At 40.9% G+C, this 17,630-nt stretch overlaps 2 protein-coding genes across 2 annotated transcripts; both read left to right on the top strand.

Annotated features, from left to right (window-relative positions):
• Positions 1 to 1,792: 1,792 nt before the first annotated feature.
• Positions 1,793 to 5,510, top strand: nkx2.9 (NK2 transcription factor related, locus 9 (Drosophila)). The gene is made up of 2 exons (XM_008399140.3): positions 1,793 to 4,347; positions 4,466 to 5,510. Exons 1-2 carry the CDS (start codon positions 4,185 to 4,187, stop codon positions 5,053 to 5,055), a joined length of 753 nt encoding a protein of 250 aa, XP_008397362.1. The 5' UTR covers positions 1,793 to 4,184; the 3' UTR covers positions 5,056 to 5,510.
• Positions 5,511 to 13,862: 8,352 nt separating this feature from the next.
• On the top strand, positions 13,863 to 17,386 carry nkx2.1 (NK2 homeobox 1). Its single transcript, XM_008399139.3, has 2 exons — positions 13,863 to 15,331; positions 16,080 to 17,386. The coding sequence occupies exons 1-2, from the start codon at positions 14,965 to 14,967 to the stop codon at positions 16,775 to 16,777; spliced, it is 1,065 nt and encodes a 354-aa protein (XP_008397361.1). The 5' UTR covers positions 13,863 to 14,964; the 3' UTR covers positions 16,778 to 17,386.
• The last annotated feature ends 244 nt before the right edge of the window (positions 17,387 to 17,630 follow it).

The following is a 17,630-nucleotide window of genomic DNA, read 5'->3' as shown; positions in this document are numbered from 1 at the left end:
TGTTTAAGTGAGCTCAATGAAAACCTCAACATGAAACCTGCTGTGCACATCCATCATCCTAGGTGGGAGCCAAACTGTAAAACAATAGTTTTGATTGGAGCAGTATATGTACTTTTTCACATGATCTATGCGTCTTCTTTCCACGTTTGTCTTTTTTGTTTGTTTGTTTGTTTGTTCGTACAATTTCAAAAGGACTGAACATTTCCTGAACATTCCCAGCAGCAGACTCCAGGGACCATGTGAGAGAAATCTGGCTTTTTGGCCGAGGAGGGATTGGGAATGGAGAGCTGAACAACAGAGTAAATATTTGGCAGTGGAGGGCTCTTGGAAGCAGCAGAGTGCCCACTCCGGCTGAAGCCTGTGGGTGTTAAATAGATTAAGGGGGCTGCTGGGTCATTGTGGAAAGAGAAATTCCCGCTCTTTGGACATGACTTCTTCTTTGCTTTTTGCGTGTTTTCGCTCTCCAATCGAGTGGCCTCTGTAAGCAGTCCACTTCAGCAGACCACGAGGTGGCTACTGTATTCCCCAGTCATCAGGTACACTGAAAACAATAGCAATGCTGTGTCAAATTCTATGCATTTTATCTGGTTAGATTTTAACAAGTTATTTGTAATTAGAATTTAAGGAATTCTTGTCTAGCTATAACTATTACAATTTTTTTTATATATGGTTTGTCCTACTTTGAAATGGAACAAAAATAGTAATTATTTGGCATAAAATATTTCTGAGAAAGTAATAAACTTTCTAAATCTATTGCTATGAAGTGGAACACAGTCTCCCTGACACCCACAGCTAAAATCTGCGTTAATTTGCAAGACCACGGGGTTCAAGATGCGCCGCTTTCTAGCTTGTTTAGCAGCACAAACAAGCTAGCTTAACTTTAGCATCATCACTGTTGCTTAACTAGCTAAATCTGGATACACACCATGCTTCCTGTCCCAACACCGAAACGTTTTGAACAAATAATAGTTTTTAATAGTTAATGTTTAATAGTGTCCAAAATTCATTTTTATAGTGTAAGCATCCACAATAGAATTAGTCCAATAACATTTCCTTAATTTTTTTATGACTTGTGTTTGTCTGGCTTGTGTTTGATTCACATTGTAATGTTTGCAGAGCAGCAGCAGCAGCAGCAAAGGCAGAGATGAAATTTATATTCAAGCAGTTTGCAAAAAAAAACAACAACAAAAAAAAAACAGAGAAATGCCGACTTTTCTGAGCTTTGAAATCTAAAGGGAATTTAATACGACCTTAATCACACATGTAATATTGCTCTGGCCCATAGACATGGGCGGCAGGAGACGCGGAGCAGTAGATAGTGTCCCAGATCCCATTGAGCTCCATTGAAAACCATGACAACACAGAACAAGCTCAGATTTATCCCGTGAAGTTAAAGCACATTGTGTCGGGGCGTCAATCAGCCATTATAGCCGGACTGAACAAATGCAAAATCTTGACTGGAACAAATGCTTCCAACGGGTCTCGGACGCGGGGCTACATTTTCCTCCTTTGTTCCCCTCCTCTGGTTGGCATGTATTGGTGTTGCCCCCTCTCCCCCCTTATTCCTCGCCCCGACCACCCAGGACGCCCCATGGAGGCAGGTCCTCCACCACCACCTCTCTCCTCTTCGGCCCTCAGGGCTGCACCTCGCTGGAGAGGACGAGGCTCGGTATGAGTGAAAGAGGAACGAAAAACCACTCACCACATCAGACTGGATGATTACAAAAAAAAAAAAAACATGGTTAGGTTCACTTGAAATCATGATTCTTTTTTTTTTTTTTTTTAGAAAACTTGTTCAGTGAATTCAGAGGAAAAATAATTAATAGGGAATCTGCATTTTTTTGTGTGTGTTATGCGTTGGCAGAGTGATTAATTGCTCATGATTTGTTTTGCCTACTAATTAAATCTCGCTCGGAGTGATCAATCACTGCAAGGAGAGGAAAATGGACTGACTGGAACTGAAAGTGATACGTCGCGAAATATGACGTTTCTTAATGAGTAAAGACGGCATCGAATATTTGATAAACTCGTTATGTCGGCTCCTGCGTTCAACAGATTAAAGAGCCGCGATGTTGGGCTTCTTCACGGGCAAAGTTTTGTTGGAAAAGACGTGAAAGCGCTGCTAGAAAGTGAAAGATATAAAGTGCGTCTAGAAACGGGGGTCAACGTGTTTTAAATCTTACCAGAGTTTAGAGGAAATAAACCAGCCTCGTTTATAACTTTTTTTAAAATTTTATTGAGGTCAGATAAAACTTAATAAAGTCCAGTTCAATGGAGCCACAGACTGTCCGATCTAAAAGAACCACAGAAGGGCGTCCTTAGTATGAGTTTCTTTCCAGTTAAAAGTTGTATGCGCTACAAAAAATTTAATTTGGAGGTCATTAAGTCTTGGCTAATAAAAATGGATAAACTTTAATCAAGCCTGTTACTTTCTAAATATAATGTTGGTGATTTTGATTGTAAAATGAATTGCTTCGGTTTAGCAAAAAATAAATGAAATAAAATAGTTTAACATTTAGATTTGGATTCGACTAAAAATATCGATTAAGCCAGGTATTGGCTAGCTATTCTCACTTTCTCTGTAGAGTCCAACATGGCTGAAGTGAACATCACGTGTTGTATATAATCAGTAATGTCCCATCTCAATCAAAGTAAACACTGACTCGTGTTTGGGAAGGTTTCTGATCTGGAGCTAAAACTTATCTGTTTCCTGCTTCTGCTAGCTTAGCGATGCTAAAGCTAGCATGCTACCAAGCTTCAATTTTTTTTAAATCCCTCATTAGTTAATTGGAAATTAATTCTTTTTTTTATTATTATTGTTTATTAACATGGAGGATAAAGAAGAGTATTTTATGACAGAATGAGATGCTAGTCCTGATTCTGCAGCCAACAAAAGCTAAAGCTAGTGTGGTATTGACTCCCGCTGTGTAGTTTGTGAATGGACATTGATATTGACCAATCTGGGATTTTCGGTCTTAAATTAATATTTTAAAAGAGTATTCCGGACTGGGGAAATGAAAAATAATGCTGCTTAAAATGTATTTATTTTGTATATGGCTACATCCCATTGTTTATTAAAATACAAGCTGAGAAAATAAATTGATGTATTTAAGCCATTTGTGTAAAATTATCTCAAAAACAGATTCGATTTTAAGCATTTTTCTTCGGTAGCTGTTGCATAAATTCGAAAAGTTTGGGGTCATTTTTTTTCCGTGCACTACAAAGTAAGGAAAAGAAGAGAAAAGAAAAGAAAAAAGTTTTCCACATGTTTTTTTTTCTAGGCTGAATAAAGACAAGAAGTGGCCGATATGTAACATACTTAAAAACACGTCCTGCGACCGGAAGGAAGGCAGAGCAAACGGGTTTTGCGAATTATTCCAAACTATTTCACGGCCTCCAACTTGTAGGCCTCTTCAGCACAACAACTATGAAAAGAAGCGTTTAATAATCTCATTTTATGACCGGAAGAAGCCATATATTATCCTGGGAGAAAAAAAAAACAGCACAGAGAGCGCGTCCTGTTGGGAATGTTTGGGAATCCTCCACCGCCCATAAAGCTCTATAAACTTCTCACGCCTGTAAACGATCCGCACATTAGTGGCGCATTAGTTAAACCAACTCCGCGGGCATCACGCTAATTGCTCACTTTGTATGCAAATATTGGACACGTTGTTTGGACAAGAGCAGGCGGGAGAAGGGGGGCCGAGGGATGGGGGGGGGGGCAACACCGAGGAGTGGAGAAGGGTGGAGGGGCTGATGATGGGACAGGCTCTGTTGTCAGTTGCCACCCAAGACGTGATTCAGCTCCAACAATCACCATTATCTGTTCCTCAGTTGGACGATACGGGACGAATCTGTAATGATGACGAGTGTTTCCTTGGCTCTTTGTTGAGATTTTCTTTTCTCTCTCCCCCCCAAAGTCCACACCCAGCCGTCATTGGTGACAGCACTCCAACCATTCAGGTAGCGAACGGAGGAGGAGGGAGGCTTTATAAGCGAGGGGCGCATGGAGAGTGCGGTTTGGGTAAACACTGAGCTCGGCGCGCGGATCGATGTTTTGACACTTCGCAGCAAAGTGGGAGAGGTTTACTTTGAGGACTCGGTTCCTTTTAATGCAAAGAAAAAAACAAGATTGAGAGAGAGAAAGAAGATAACAAACCTCGGATTGTCACTGAGTGAACGCGATGACTGGTGCGCCGAGCAGGTTCCGCTTTTCCGTCAGGAGCATCCTGGACCTGCCTGAGCAGGATGCGGAGGCTGCGCCGCGCTCCTCCTCGGTTTACTCCTCCTGCTCCTCCAGCTCGCCCTACACCTCCTGGGTGGAGTGCGATCGGAGCCCCTGCATGTGTGAGTTGTCGGTTTTTACTGGCAAAATGTATTTCTTAAAAGAGCAAAAATATAAAGGATTGCGCCAATAAATAAATTTAAAAAAAGCAAATATTATGTCTTCTTGTTTTGCCTCCAGCTTCTGATGAGGGCAGTTTCGAACCGTCCCCCGACTCAACCAAGCCGGATGACTCGTCCCTGGACTTGGAGCCGGTTGAGAGGATAAAGAAGAGCAAGAAGCGCCGCGTCCTGTTCTCCAAAACCCAGACCCTGGAGCTGGAGAGGCGCTTCCGCCAGCAGCGCTACCTGTCCGGTCCGGAGAGGGAGCAGCTGGCCCGGCTCCTCAGCCTCTCTCCGACCCAGGTGAAGATCTGGTTCCAGAACCACCGCTACAAGATGAAGAGAGGCCGGGCGGAAGGCGCGCTGCCGCCGGACGCGGACATTCCGCAACCTCCGCTGCTGCGCAGGGTGGTCGTTCCGATTCTGGTCCGGGACGGGAAACCCTTCCACACCTGCTTCATTGAGGCGGACAAAGCCAGCTGCCTGACCTCTCCCGCGCCTCCTCATCCTCAGGCGTTCCCGTTCCCGTTAGCCTTCCCTCCTCTCCAGCATCCCTCCCCCGGATCGCTTCCTTCCCGGTACCAGCAGCACTTTCCAGCCGCGGCGGCCTCCAGATTCGCCTGGAGGGACTTTTGGAGCGACTCGGTCCCCTTTGCTCCTCTCAAATGAAGACCCTCCTGTGAATGCACGAACTCATTTAGAATGGCATCAAATGTTCTCTAAATGTTTTTACACATTTCTGAACTACTCAAACATTTAGATTCACACTTTAGAGCGAAGAATGTTTTGCACAATTTCTTTTTTTTTTCATGTTTATTTTTGTACCGCTGATTGTTGCTGCAGCGTGTAGGACATTATTTTTAAAGTGATAATTCATTTGCATGTCTTTTGCTCTCCTGTGTTTTTGAAATCTTTTAATTATTTGTATCAATAACTTTTGTTTTCATTCCAGTAGATAGGGATGTGTATTGTAAGAAAACCAACCTTTAGTCTCAATTTTTAAAAAAGCAAATGTTTTTTTTTGTTGTTTTTGTTTTTTGTCTTCCAGAAGACTTTCTGTAAAGTTTATGCTGTTTATGTAAAACACTTATAAATAAAATCATTTATTTTGGATTATTACTTTTTACAGTAATGTGTTTATTTCACTCTAGCTGCAAATTGGTTTGGTGAATTTTGTGTCATTTTGAAACATTTAATATTTTCTGGCTGGGTACATATAGGGTAAATAGATGTTTATATGTTATAATATACACACAAATATGTGCAGTTATAACATATAGAATATATTATGGATACATTTATTTAACCATAAACAAATAAGTTCTATTCATGTAGAACTTATTGAAGTTTTACATAAATATGAAGGAAGTTTGCCTCTTTTTAGCATTTTTCATTCTCCAGAATTGATTCATATCCTAAAGGGAAGAGAAGGCACGTCTCAAAAATAATCAATTTGTACTTGTATATATGTAGATGTATATATTATCCAAACAGGATGATAAATTAAGAGTCATCTAAGAAGCTTTTATGATGGAAAAAAAAAGACTAATTATGCAGCCAAAAGCTGAGCAAACATCTCATCTAAAAGAGCTGGATCTGGTAAAGCATGAGAATCCCTGGCCTCTTTTATCACAGCACCACGTCTGTGAGCAGGAGCTGCTTCTGCTCTCTCAATTAAGTTTTGTTAATCTGATGAAAGCGTACTAATAAAGTGCATTTATTCTGGAAATGTCGGTATGTTCGGAGCAAATGTGGCTTTCAAACATGATGGAGTATCTCATACTATTTACTTCACATATCTATGTCACTTTTTCTTTTCTTTTTCTTTTTTGTAAATGTGTTTGTTTTGATGTAATCACTATTATTTTTATTTTATGTTGTACACGTTCTGTCCCGATGTGTTTCACAAACAGCCTGACGGGTCCGGATGCCCTACAGCGTCGGGTCGCATTCGTTCTGCAAAAGCTTGGATTTCGAATATTTCAACTCTCATCTGGAGAACTGCTGCAGGAGGTCAGAAAAACGCTGATGCCTTCGGACCACTCAGATTTTAGGCAAATTGTGAAACAAGCCGAGCTGAGATGAAACATCCTCGAGGAAGCGTGGCCACTCCGATCGTCGGCCTAAAATACAAAATAATTTTTTAAAGGGCCTCTGTGTGTAAAACCATGTCAGTGCCTGGGGGGGGGGAGGTGGGGCGTTCACTTCCACGCCCCTTATAATGTTGTTTGCTCGTCCTGTGACCCCGCAGCTCATCGTCCCTGTCACCTGGCCCTTTGTCCCCATCGCTGGGGCCACCTTGCCTCACATATGGAGGGGACTGGCCGAACCCCTCAGCTCGCAGCATCTCCCCTTAAACGCTCCCTTTGTGCGGGTGTCTCCCCCTGAATGGACCATTGTACCTCCACCAAAGGGGACCGAGACAAAATCTTTAGTGTTTCGATTCTCGTGATGTTTAATCAGTCCCTGCGACAAATTTATGAGCTTTGACCGCACAATGGTGTTTTAGAGCATCTCTGGGGTTTAAGGGTGACAAAGACAGGCTTTTAGAGGTTGCCATTGGTTTTTTTAAGTTAGTCAGAAGAATTGTCTGAATGGGACGGGCTCGTATTGGTCTGCCCATCCTCTGGTTTCACTCGCTGGCCTGCCGTGGGAGGAAAGTTAGGAGATCCATGCAAACTGAGAACGCTCGGTGGTAATTTGTTTATAAAACTTTGATTACTAACCGACAGGGTTAGAGAAAAAAAAATAGATCAGATTTTCAGGTTGAATACAGCTGAATCTTTTTTTTTTTTTAATGTTTGTTTAGGAGCTTAATTCTGCTAAATCTCTTAATTATATTTTCTGCTTCCTTTTGCCGATTTGGCCGCTGGTGTTGCCTGAATACCCACATTTTAGTCATTTTAATGTTTATGTCTTAATGTACAGATTCAGTTTCAAAAATGCTAGGCTAACCTTTAAAATGTTACTGTAACACTTTATTGGAAGTGGTGTGCATAAGACTGACATGACACTGTCATAAACATGACAAAACACCTGGCATGAACATGAAGGAGTCTTTATGAATGTTTATGACTGTTGTCATGAAGTGTCATTCGGTAAATAATGACACTTTTAATGCAAAGTTGCTCTAAAAGTTGCATTAAAAGTCCATTGAAAATGCCAACTTTGCATTAAATTATCATAATTTACAAAATCATGCAAACTTGGCACTTTTAATGGACTTTTAATGCAACTTTATGTCTTATGCACACCCCCTTCAAATAAAGTGTTACCAATGTTACTTTTAAAATGTGTTTAGATTTCAGTTTCCAGTTGGAAATAACACGACAGAGAAATTGACCTTCAAATTCAAACGTCTCCGTATGCAGCTCCCTCCACAGTCACAGACGCACCCGAAAGTTGTTTAAAACGGTAAATAAATGTTTGCTGTGAATTGTTTCACGTTATTTTCTGCTATAGATGCAGGCGAGTGTACCATGACTTATGACAATCCCAAACACACATCGGACTTCAACGAATGGCACATTCTCTCGTCTTTCCCTCTTTGAACAGTGGCAAAGAGAAATTGGCTTCTGAGTTTGTTATGGTGGTTTATAGTCTATGTTGGTCAGTTGAGTGTTTTATTGTTATAGTTATTATTAGCTAGTGTGGTTTTAAGAATACTATACAGCACTTTGGTGCACTTAGTAGCTGTTTTCAAAGTGCTTTACAAAAATAATTGACATTGACATTGATATTGTGTCTTGTCTGTTTGCTGCTTCCAGTAATTTCCCTACTGTATTCTTACCGCATCATTTCCCATTTCCATCAGTTTGTATGTTTATGCCTCCAACCAGGTGCCAGTGATCACTCTCCTCAGGTTCTCCACTTCCTGAGTTTGTTCTATTTCTTCAAATAAATAATAATAGTAATAATAATAATGATTAAAAATACAGAATCGTCATCAAAGTGGCATCGTCATCCCCCTGTCATTATTTGGTGTCACAATTTCAGACTAACTAAAGGGTTTTTTGTAAAAACAAACTGGTCTGCATATTCAAGCGTAATGTTTTGAATTTTAAAAGGGAAAACACCTGCATTTGTCACAAAAAACAAACCATTACAGGTCCACCAGTCATCTTCAAAGTGAAGACAGCTTACTCTGTATCCATGAACAGACCTTTCTTCTTTACTGGCTTAAACCGCATCAATGCCTGAAGATGAGCTGCAGACACTTTCTTTCTGTCCTATCTCTGCAATTTATCAGTCACAAGATAAATATATATTCCATGTCATTTGATAAAGATCTTATTCCATCTGCCCTTCTCATATAAAATTGTGGATTTTAAGTAAAATCAACTGCTCTGTGTTATATTGGAACAACATGAAGACTATTATTACTTGACATTGTGCACAAAAACACTGCTTCCCAACAGCACCCGCTTTCTTATTCTACTCTTTCGTACATGTATTGAATTTAAACAGCATTTGTGTGAGTTAATGTTCATCCCCCTCAAACAAAAACAAATATGTGGAACATGTCAAAATGCTCAAAATGTTCAAATTGTGGACTTTCCCCACATCCTGTTTTTACGTGTTTCATATTCCATAAGATGTCGGCAGACTGTGACTCAGTGGGAAGAGTAAAAGTTGTTGGACTGATTCCAGTGTGTAAAACAAGGCGATGTAGGAAATGCCACTGAAGAACCTGTTTTTTAACTAAATGTTTTTATATATTATACTGCAATGGGAATTTACATAGTGACAAAAATACTGTTTGAATGCAGTACAGCAGTTAATTAGGTATGAAAATATTTCTTAATGTTGTGCAATATGAATATTAAGGTAGCAGAAATGATCATCATTCATCACAAACACAAGAGTCTGATGTTAAGCATTCGTACGCTCATGATTATGTGTGCTGCGTTTTAAACATGCATACAAACCGATGACTTCATTTGCAGAGATTTGACTTTTAATTTACACCCTAACATTGAATGACGTGCAGGTAGAATAAATCTGTTGTGTTAAGGAAAAAAACAAACTATAGCTTAGTAAACACTGAAGTTATGCCTACAAACTGTGTTTGTCTGAGAAGTAAAGTACAATTAGGTTGGAGCTTTTTTTTTATGAGAACAGAAGTAATACTAAAAGAGATTCATGTTGTGCTGTTACTAATTGATCTGCTTACTCATCTTCTAAGTCTCATGTTTTATGAGTTTTTTGTCGTTTTGTTTTACGCAGAATGTCAATGTTCACAATGTCCAGCATATAGTTATAAATTGTCCTGATCGATTTAATTTGTCTGAAAATTGACTTCACTCATAGTGAAGGCGGTTTCTGAACTTTTGTTCCCAAGTTCAATTTAATCTATATTACATTGAAATTTTTGAGATATAAAATAAATAAATAAATAAATAAAAATTCAACTGGTACAACTGCTCCTCGGGCGGTTAGGGACCATCCTTAGCTGCAAACATGGCTTATGTCTTGGGTCAGCTCATGTTTACCTACATGTCAGATACATTAAAAACATGTACACAAGCTCAATTCCTCATTTTAAAGCATCATCATTTGACAAAAACAGGCTGCGACTCACAGTAATCGCTACGTAAAGCTTAGTGATTACAGGGTTTGGTTTTCATTCTGGTGTAACTGAAAACTCTGGTTCAGAAATGTGTCGTTTGTGATGAGGAGGTGATGAGACTCATGTGTACATGTGGGCTGGATTATGGATGAAGTTGTTCATTTAGTGAGAGTCGCAACTTTCATGATACTGGTGGTCCAGAACTTTTCAGACGTGATTTCATTGACTGTTTGCTCAGTCACCAAATTCTCCACTAGATGGCGGAATAACACTCGCAGTGAAACACTGAAAATCTGCTGCGGCTCCACATGGTGAAGAGACTTACTGATCCACAAGGTGGCGCGTTTCATCCAAAAAAAAAAACCCAACTTGCTCTAAAACAGTGTCCCTGCTGCAGAATCAGGCCCTCCAAATAATGACATAATCGTGACTGCGTGACGCATGAGCATTTGCTCAAAGGCTCTGAGGCAGGATGGTGAAAATACTAACATCCGGTTTTTGAAAAGGATTTTTAGGCCACTCAAATCCACCAGAGGTTTAGTTCAATATAAAAACTTTATATTTTTTCTTAAAACCGCCCTTTGTGATTGTATAAAGTGGAATAAGTATTGTCTATTGAACATAAAGACAAGATTTCGATAGAGATAACGGATCTAATTTTGATTAAATGTCATAGCTAAAAACTATCCACCTACCGTCTGTTCAATATTTGCAGTAGAAACAGAATATCTGCATTTTAAAGTGTTCAACGTATGAATATTGACCCTATTAAAAAGAATATATTGATCTTAAGGCTGCACAGTGGCGCAATTGGTAGAGTTGTTGCCTTGCCTTGGTTCTGGGTTCGATTCCCAGCCCCGGTCTTTCTTCATGGAGTTTGCATGTTCTCCCTGTGCATGTGTGGGTTTTTACTCCGGTTTCCTCCCACAGTCCAAAAACATGACTGTCAGGTTAATTGGCCTCAAATTGCCCCTAGGTATGAGTGTGTGTGTGCATGGTTGTGTGTCCAGTGTGTCGTGTTGCCCTGCGACAGACTGGCACAGGCGACCTGTCCAGGGTGACCCCGCCTCTCGCCCGGAACGTTAGCTGGAGATAGGCACCAGCAACCCTCCCGACCCCATTAAGGGACGAGGGTGTAAAGAAAATGAATGAATGGTATTGATCTTAAATCATAAAAATAATAATAATAAAGGACCACCTCTTGTTCATTTCAACTCCTGACGTTTAGTTTCTCTCTCCTCGGGGGGCGCGGGGGAGGGGGGGTTATATCATGTATCAGCTGAGCAACTACAGCGTGTGGCCTCAATAACAAAGGCTCCGTAGGCTCACATCCGCCACTTTCTTAGTGTTCTCATTATTTCCAGAAATTAGCGGGAACATTTGGACTAATTGCCGCTAATTGGCCGTAATGAGCGCATGGTAGAGCAGGGATAGCAGGGGGGGGGGGCGGGAGGTACTGATTTAGATTATTAAGAATGTCTTGCAGAATTGTTTAATTAAGGAATGCACATGCAAGCTTTAGCGTGGATGTATGAAGATGCTGTAATTTCATTTGCTCGCTGTTATTATGACCTGGTAGTTAGTTGTTGCGATGCAAAACAATATGTGTAGCCATGAACTATGTAACTACACGATAGTGTTGCTTCATTAGATGCGCATGTGATTTGGTTGTTTATGTTGGAGCGACAGGAACAAGCAGTTGGAAGGCAGCGGAATGCACAGCAAACTAAAAGTGGATCGACATGTCACTACTGGCAGCACACTCACTGATTCTGACTGTTGTTCGCTTCTCTTTGTGAGATGAAATTTTCAACAACAACGAGAGAAAAAAAAAAAGATGCAAAGACTGGTCATTACTTAGGAGTTAACCGGTGTCTGCTGAGAGAGGCTGCCAGCAGAAGACGCTGTGCTCCTGTCTGAGGTGGATGGAGCTGCAGACTCAGGCGGAAGCTGGGAAATGTTATGATGCTGCTGCTGGGATTGACCTCTGGATAAAAGGTTTCACAAAATCAAAATATTCCAATTTTTTTCTTTTCTTTTATTTCCCGTTTGTTTGCTTTATTACATGTCTTTAAAAAAAAACAAAACCTAAATAATTGTATTTTACTTGAGCTATACACCGTCATACTGTATAGAGCAACAATAAAAATGTAGGATTCAGGAGCAGGACATGATGCATAATAAAATGCTAAGTTAATAAGGCAAAAACAATGCGTGATGAAAGTGCGCAAACAAGTAGAATTTACAGTTCTATGCTTATAAAATTGATTAGAAAATAGTGCAAGTTTATCAGTAAAAATGTAAACATATGTGGCGAATTTCAATCAAAATGTAAAAATAAGCCAAATAAATATCTTTAAAATGTTCAATTGTATATCTGGGTGGTCGTCCCGATTTAAAATCAAACAAATATCAACTACAATAAAAATATCTACTAAAAAAATAACACATTTTTAAAAATATATATTCTAAAGGGTAAGATTAAAAGCTTTTCCCTGACAAGCACAGGTTAGATTTATTAAGGACTGCCTCGCGCTGAACTAGCTCACCTTGCTAGCTAATTTATAGCTTCGTCACTACGCTAGCACTGATACAAACTTAAATTATTGTTCAAACAAATAAAACTTACTGACAGCAACTTGTACAATGGTGTTTAGCTTCCTTCCAAAAGTAATTTTTGTAGTGTAAGAAGGAGTTATCTATTAGCAGGTTTGACATTAGCATTAGCATTACTCCTAAATAAGCAAAAACTGGAAACAAACGTTAGCTTTTTGCTCCAACAAAAGTTATAGGACATTTCTTGACTTCTAATGCCTATTTACTACAGTCCAAAATGCTATTTTATAGTGTAGGAAGCAGAGCATGTTGAAGTTTCTTTCACTTTACTTCTCGCTCCATAGCAAGTCTTAATTAACCTTTACTGAGTAGATGCTCTTTTATATAAAATCTACAGTATATAAACATAGCTATTTTGTGCTGGACACTGCAAAAAATTATTTACAATATCAGCTAATGAATCCTCTTCGGTTTTCCAAACATCTCCAGTTAAATTCTAAACAAAATGTTCTGGCAGGACTTGTCACCAAAATAAAGATTATTAGCCCTTAAATAAGTTTAAAGCAATTAGCCAGACTTTTCAGTGAGATTATTATTTACTTTGGATGTAGTTTCTCATTAACAGAGCGACATGTGATAATCCATATTCAATTTCTTTTGTTAAAAATCATTATTAAGTCAATGAAGCGTCTCCTTTAAAAACACCCTTTCTCCAGCTTCTTGCTGACATCACAGAAGGCATAGTTCTTTTGAGTATACAAGTATTTGGTTTTCTTGCCATTTTTTTCTTTATTTGCATATTTTTAGTCAAAATCCTGCTTCAAATGTAACTTACAGAATGTTGGAAACTGACAAGTTATTCGTTCATCACATTGTTTGCTGTTACCAACTGGTAACCCAATTCTTGTGATGTCATGAACCCAAACACACACTAAGAAGAATAAGTAGTTTTATTTATTTATTTTTTGTACCATGTGTGATTTTTTTTTCTAACTTTGAATTTAGTGAAAACCGTAGTTTCTAAAATCCTTTGAATTGTCTGTCTACATTTAGTAGTGGAAAATAAAAATACACAAGGGTATGAACCTTTAAGCTAAAATGCTAACTTCCTTTTTTTGTTTTTTGTTTTTTATTACTGATTGATGTCCTCCAAACTTCCTTTGAGTAACACGATTGAAAATGACACATGAAATAATGAAGATGTCTTTTTCATGGGGTGCCATTTTTAACTGATGCAATATTCCACCGCACAAATTAAATCCTGTAAATGTAACAAACACACAACTTACAACAACAAAAACAACAACAACAATAATAATAATAATAATAATAATAATAATAATAATATCCGGAAAAAAGCCCAGCTCCTTTTCGATGACTCTGTACAAATAAAACAAAAAACAACAAAAATTCAAGGTGATTGGGTTAAACTGCAATCGCTCCTTGAGCATTAAGGCAAGTTGCTACTGAGGGCTACCTGGACTTGTGCTGCAGGGAAAGTAGCTACTTGAACACCGTTAACTTCACATAAGAGCCTCTCCTTCCGCCAGACTAGATTTTTCTCCCCTCTCTTTTTACGAGGGTGTTCATCTGAATTTAGGTAACACGCTGCTTTCGTCCAATGACATGAAACGTGGGGAGGAAAAAAGAATCTAGGGGGGGGTTAATCATTTACGCAGCCACTTAACGCGCGGATGTGTATTTATTTACTTATCAGTATCAGGCGGATTTTTTTTTTCTCCCCCTCCCCTCCCCGCAAGTGCACTTTTGCATGTCTGAGTACGATAAGGCATAACACAAACAATCCTGCAATCACTGGAGGCCTCTCATGGCCATTAAAAGTCAGTAGTTCAACCGAGGAGTGGTTCTCCAACTCTCAAGTCCATATAGGCCTCCTTCCTTCAAGAGGCCCTCGTAAACATCACTACAGTTAATAAAGTGCATTGTGGTCAGGAAGCAAACAGCGGCGAGTCGCTAACTCCGCCATGCAGAAGCCGCGCGCCCGGACAGGACACCGCCCCGCGGCAGCAGCGGTAGCGCCGGGACGAGCGTTTATGATCATGTGCGGCGGCGCTTATGTTATTGTTAGTGGGAGGGGAGCACATGTCTTCTAAGTGAAATTACGCTCGGAGGCTAGAGCTGGGTTTTTTTTTTTTTTTTTTTTTTTTGTATTGTTGCCGATGCCCCGCCTCTGATGGTAGCCTTAAACCTGGCACCCGGCTAAAACAAACCAAAGCCAGCACCGAGCTCACCCACTCAATCCAATTAAAGGCGCGACTTGAGGCGCTCTCCTACGTGTTCATCTACCAGGATCGACGTTGAGACAACAGGAACCAGAGGGGCTTTGGCCAAAAAAAAAAAAAAAAAAAAAGAGGAGAGAAGAGAAGGGGGAGAGAGAAGAGAAGGAGAGATTGCCTTGCCTTCTAATTTCTCCCTCTCCAAGCCACAGAACAATGTCGATGAGCCCTAAGCATACGACTCCTTTTTCTGTTTCCGATATCTTGAGTCCCCTTGAGGAGAGCTATAAGAAAGTAAGTATGGAGAATAACAACTTGGGGGCACCTCTCGCTTCTTACCGGCAGCCGCAGGTCTCTCAGGCGGCGATGCAGCAGCACCACATGGGCCACAACGGGACTGTGTCAGCGGCTTACCACATGACTGCGGCGGGTGTCTCCCAGCTGTCACACACTGCCATGGGGGGCTACTGCAACGGCAACCTGGGCAACATGGGCGAGCTGCCGGCGTACCAGGACGGGATGAGAGGCAGCGCCACGGCCACCGGCTGGTACGGAGCCAACCCGGACCCGCGCTTCTCCACCAGTGAGTATCCGCATCCCCGACCTCAGCGAGGCTCTCTCTGTGTGTTTCAAGCGTCATTTTTTTTTCCACTCTGTTTTATTCTGTGCAGCAAATCAGATATAGTCTAAATATCTAAATCGCCAGCCGGACAGTTAAGATTGTTTTTGCTTTCTTCCCAAGTTCATTGCATTCATCTGTGATATTTTCCCCCCACTTGGGCTGGAGCATCTGGAGGACATAAAGATTTCCACTCGGGCTTTAAAAATACACGAACGAATTGTTGTCGCGCTGCAGTTTGGCGGAAGGAAACTAATGTCATCAGAGCAGATAAGACAAGGAAACCTTAGAAACTATTATTATAAATAGATGTTTATTTATCTATACGACTAAAGTGCAACATTAAAATGGATCGTGGATGGCCGCACTATTGTTCAGCGTCCTGGTGGCTAATAGAGGGTGAAAGCTGGTATTTCAATCTGTTTCTGTTTTATCTAAAATGAACCTGAACGCTTTTATTCATTTGCTAAAATAAATAAATAAATAGATAAATTAAAAATAAAAAATAAAAAATCATCGGATAAATTTAATAACGAACACATAGTTTACAGATTTGGTCGCAGGAATTTGTGTGAAACGTATTGACTTACGAATTAAATCCAAACAATTAGAACGCCATTACAAGTTAACGTTAATATTTTTTTTTCTTTGACTCGTTCAAATTAAACTGTGTTTAATTCAAGTTCAAAAAAAAAATCTTCTCTTTTCTCAGTCTCTCGCTTCATGGGCTCCTCGTCGGGCATGAACATGGGCAGCATGGGCAGCCTCAGCTCCCTGGCAGACGTGGGCAAAGGCATGGGCTCCCTGTCCAGCACCCCGAGGAGAAAACGGCGGGTGCTTTTCTCCCAGGCGCAGGTCTACGAGCTGGAGCGCCGCTTCAAGCAGCAGAAGTACCTGTCGGCGCCGGAGAGGGAGCACCTGGCGAGCATGATCCACCTCACGCCGACCCAGGTGAAGATCTGGTTCCAAAACCACCGCTACAAGATGAAGAGGCAGGCCAAAGACAAAGTGTCCCAGCAGCAGATGCAGCAGGAGAGCGGCTCCTGCCAGCAGCAGCAGCAGCAGCAGCAGCAGCAGCAACAGCAGTCCCCGCGGAGGGTGGCCGTGCCGGTGTTGGTAAAAGACGGCAAGCCGTGTCAAGGCAGCGGCCACACGCCCACGTCCTCAGCGCAAACGCACCACCAACAGGGAGGCAACGTCATGATCATGTCCAACAACGCGTCCGGGCTCGGGCAGCACCAGAGCCAGCAGGTGGGCAGCACGGGTCACTCCCCGGACTTGGCGCCGCACTCCTCCAGCCCGCCGTCTCTGCAGAGCCAGGTGGCCGGCCTCTCCCACCTGAACTCCCCCGGAGCGGAGTACGGCTCGGCCTTACAGTGCTCGGCCCTGTTGTACGGCAGGACGTGGTGACGAGACGCAGCGGCTGTGGTTCAAATTCCCTCCGCGGTGAAAAGAGAGGCACGTCGCAGCACACATGCACGCATTTGAACAAAAAGAAGAGAAAACAAAAAGAAGAAGAAAAGAAAAAACTCGAGGTGCAGCTTTTTATTCTACAAGGAAACTCTTGCGGAAGAAACTTTTCCCATAAACTGTGGATGTGAACGTCCTGGGATTTATTTATGTAAATTATATAAAGAGACAAAAGAAGATCGTTGCGGTAGACTGATAGTTGGGGTACACCTGACCCTGAGCAGGGACGCGCGCGCGCGCGCACACACACACACACACACACACACACACACACACACACACACACACACACACACACACACACGACTGGACTGCCGTGAAACCCAATGCGTCTCTGCTTTCTAATAGAATTTTAATGTGAGCCGTAGGTCTAGCGTGTACATTTCTGTAAAAGGTTTGAATTCTAGCTCTTTGTTGTACAAACTTTTTTGACGCTATTGCTGGTTTGTTGTGGTTTCCCCGGTATTTGTACGTTTTATTTCTTTGTAACTTATATAGATATTTGACTTACTACAAAAACAGTCCTATTAATAAATTATGAAAACGAGACAGCTACGCTATTTTTTTTGTGAAATATGTTCGCATTATGTGAGTAATTAGGTTGAAGAAGAAAAAAAAAACTTAATTTAGTAGTAGAATATTATTATGGTTATTGGTTTTGTCGCAGTATTAACAACGTCTTTTTTTCCCTTCATTTATTTCCTAAAACAAATCGGAACAAAATAATGAAAATTGAGTGTTTTTTTTTTTTCTTTTTTGTGATGTACTTTTTTTTTGATGAATCATTGGGTTG

This window comes from Poecilia reticulata, chromosome 22 (genome assembly GCF_904066995.2).
Source record: "Poecilia reticulata chromosome 22, P_reticulata-male-v2, whole genome shotgun sequence".
Taxonomy (NCBI): Eukaryota; Metazoa; Chordata; class Actinopteri; order Cyprinodontiformes; family Poeciliidae; genus Poecilia; species Poecilia reticulata.
Note: the sequence above shows the minus strand (reverse complement) of the source record. Positions and strands in the feature narration are given on the sequence as shown.

Coding starts and splice junctions, on each gene's coding strand:
- nkx2.9 (XM_008399140.3), top strand. CDS start 4,185: ATGACTGGTGCGCCGAGCAGGTTCCGCTTTTCCGTCAGGAGCATCCTG. Junction 4,348..4,465: donor CGATCGGAGCCCCTGCATGT/GTGAGTTGTCGG, acceptor TTTTGCCTCCAG/CTTCTGATGAGGGCAGTTTC.
- nkx2.1 (XM_008399139.3), top strand. CDS start 14,965: ATGTCGATGAGCCCTAAGCATACGACTCCTTTTTCTGTTTCCGATATC. Junction 15,332..16,079: donor GGACCCGCGCTTCTCCACCA/GTGAGTATCCGC, acceptor CTCTTTTCTCAG/TCTCTCGCTTCATGGGCTCC.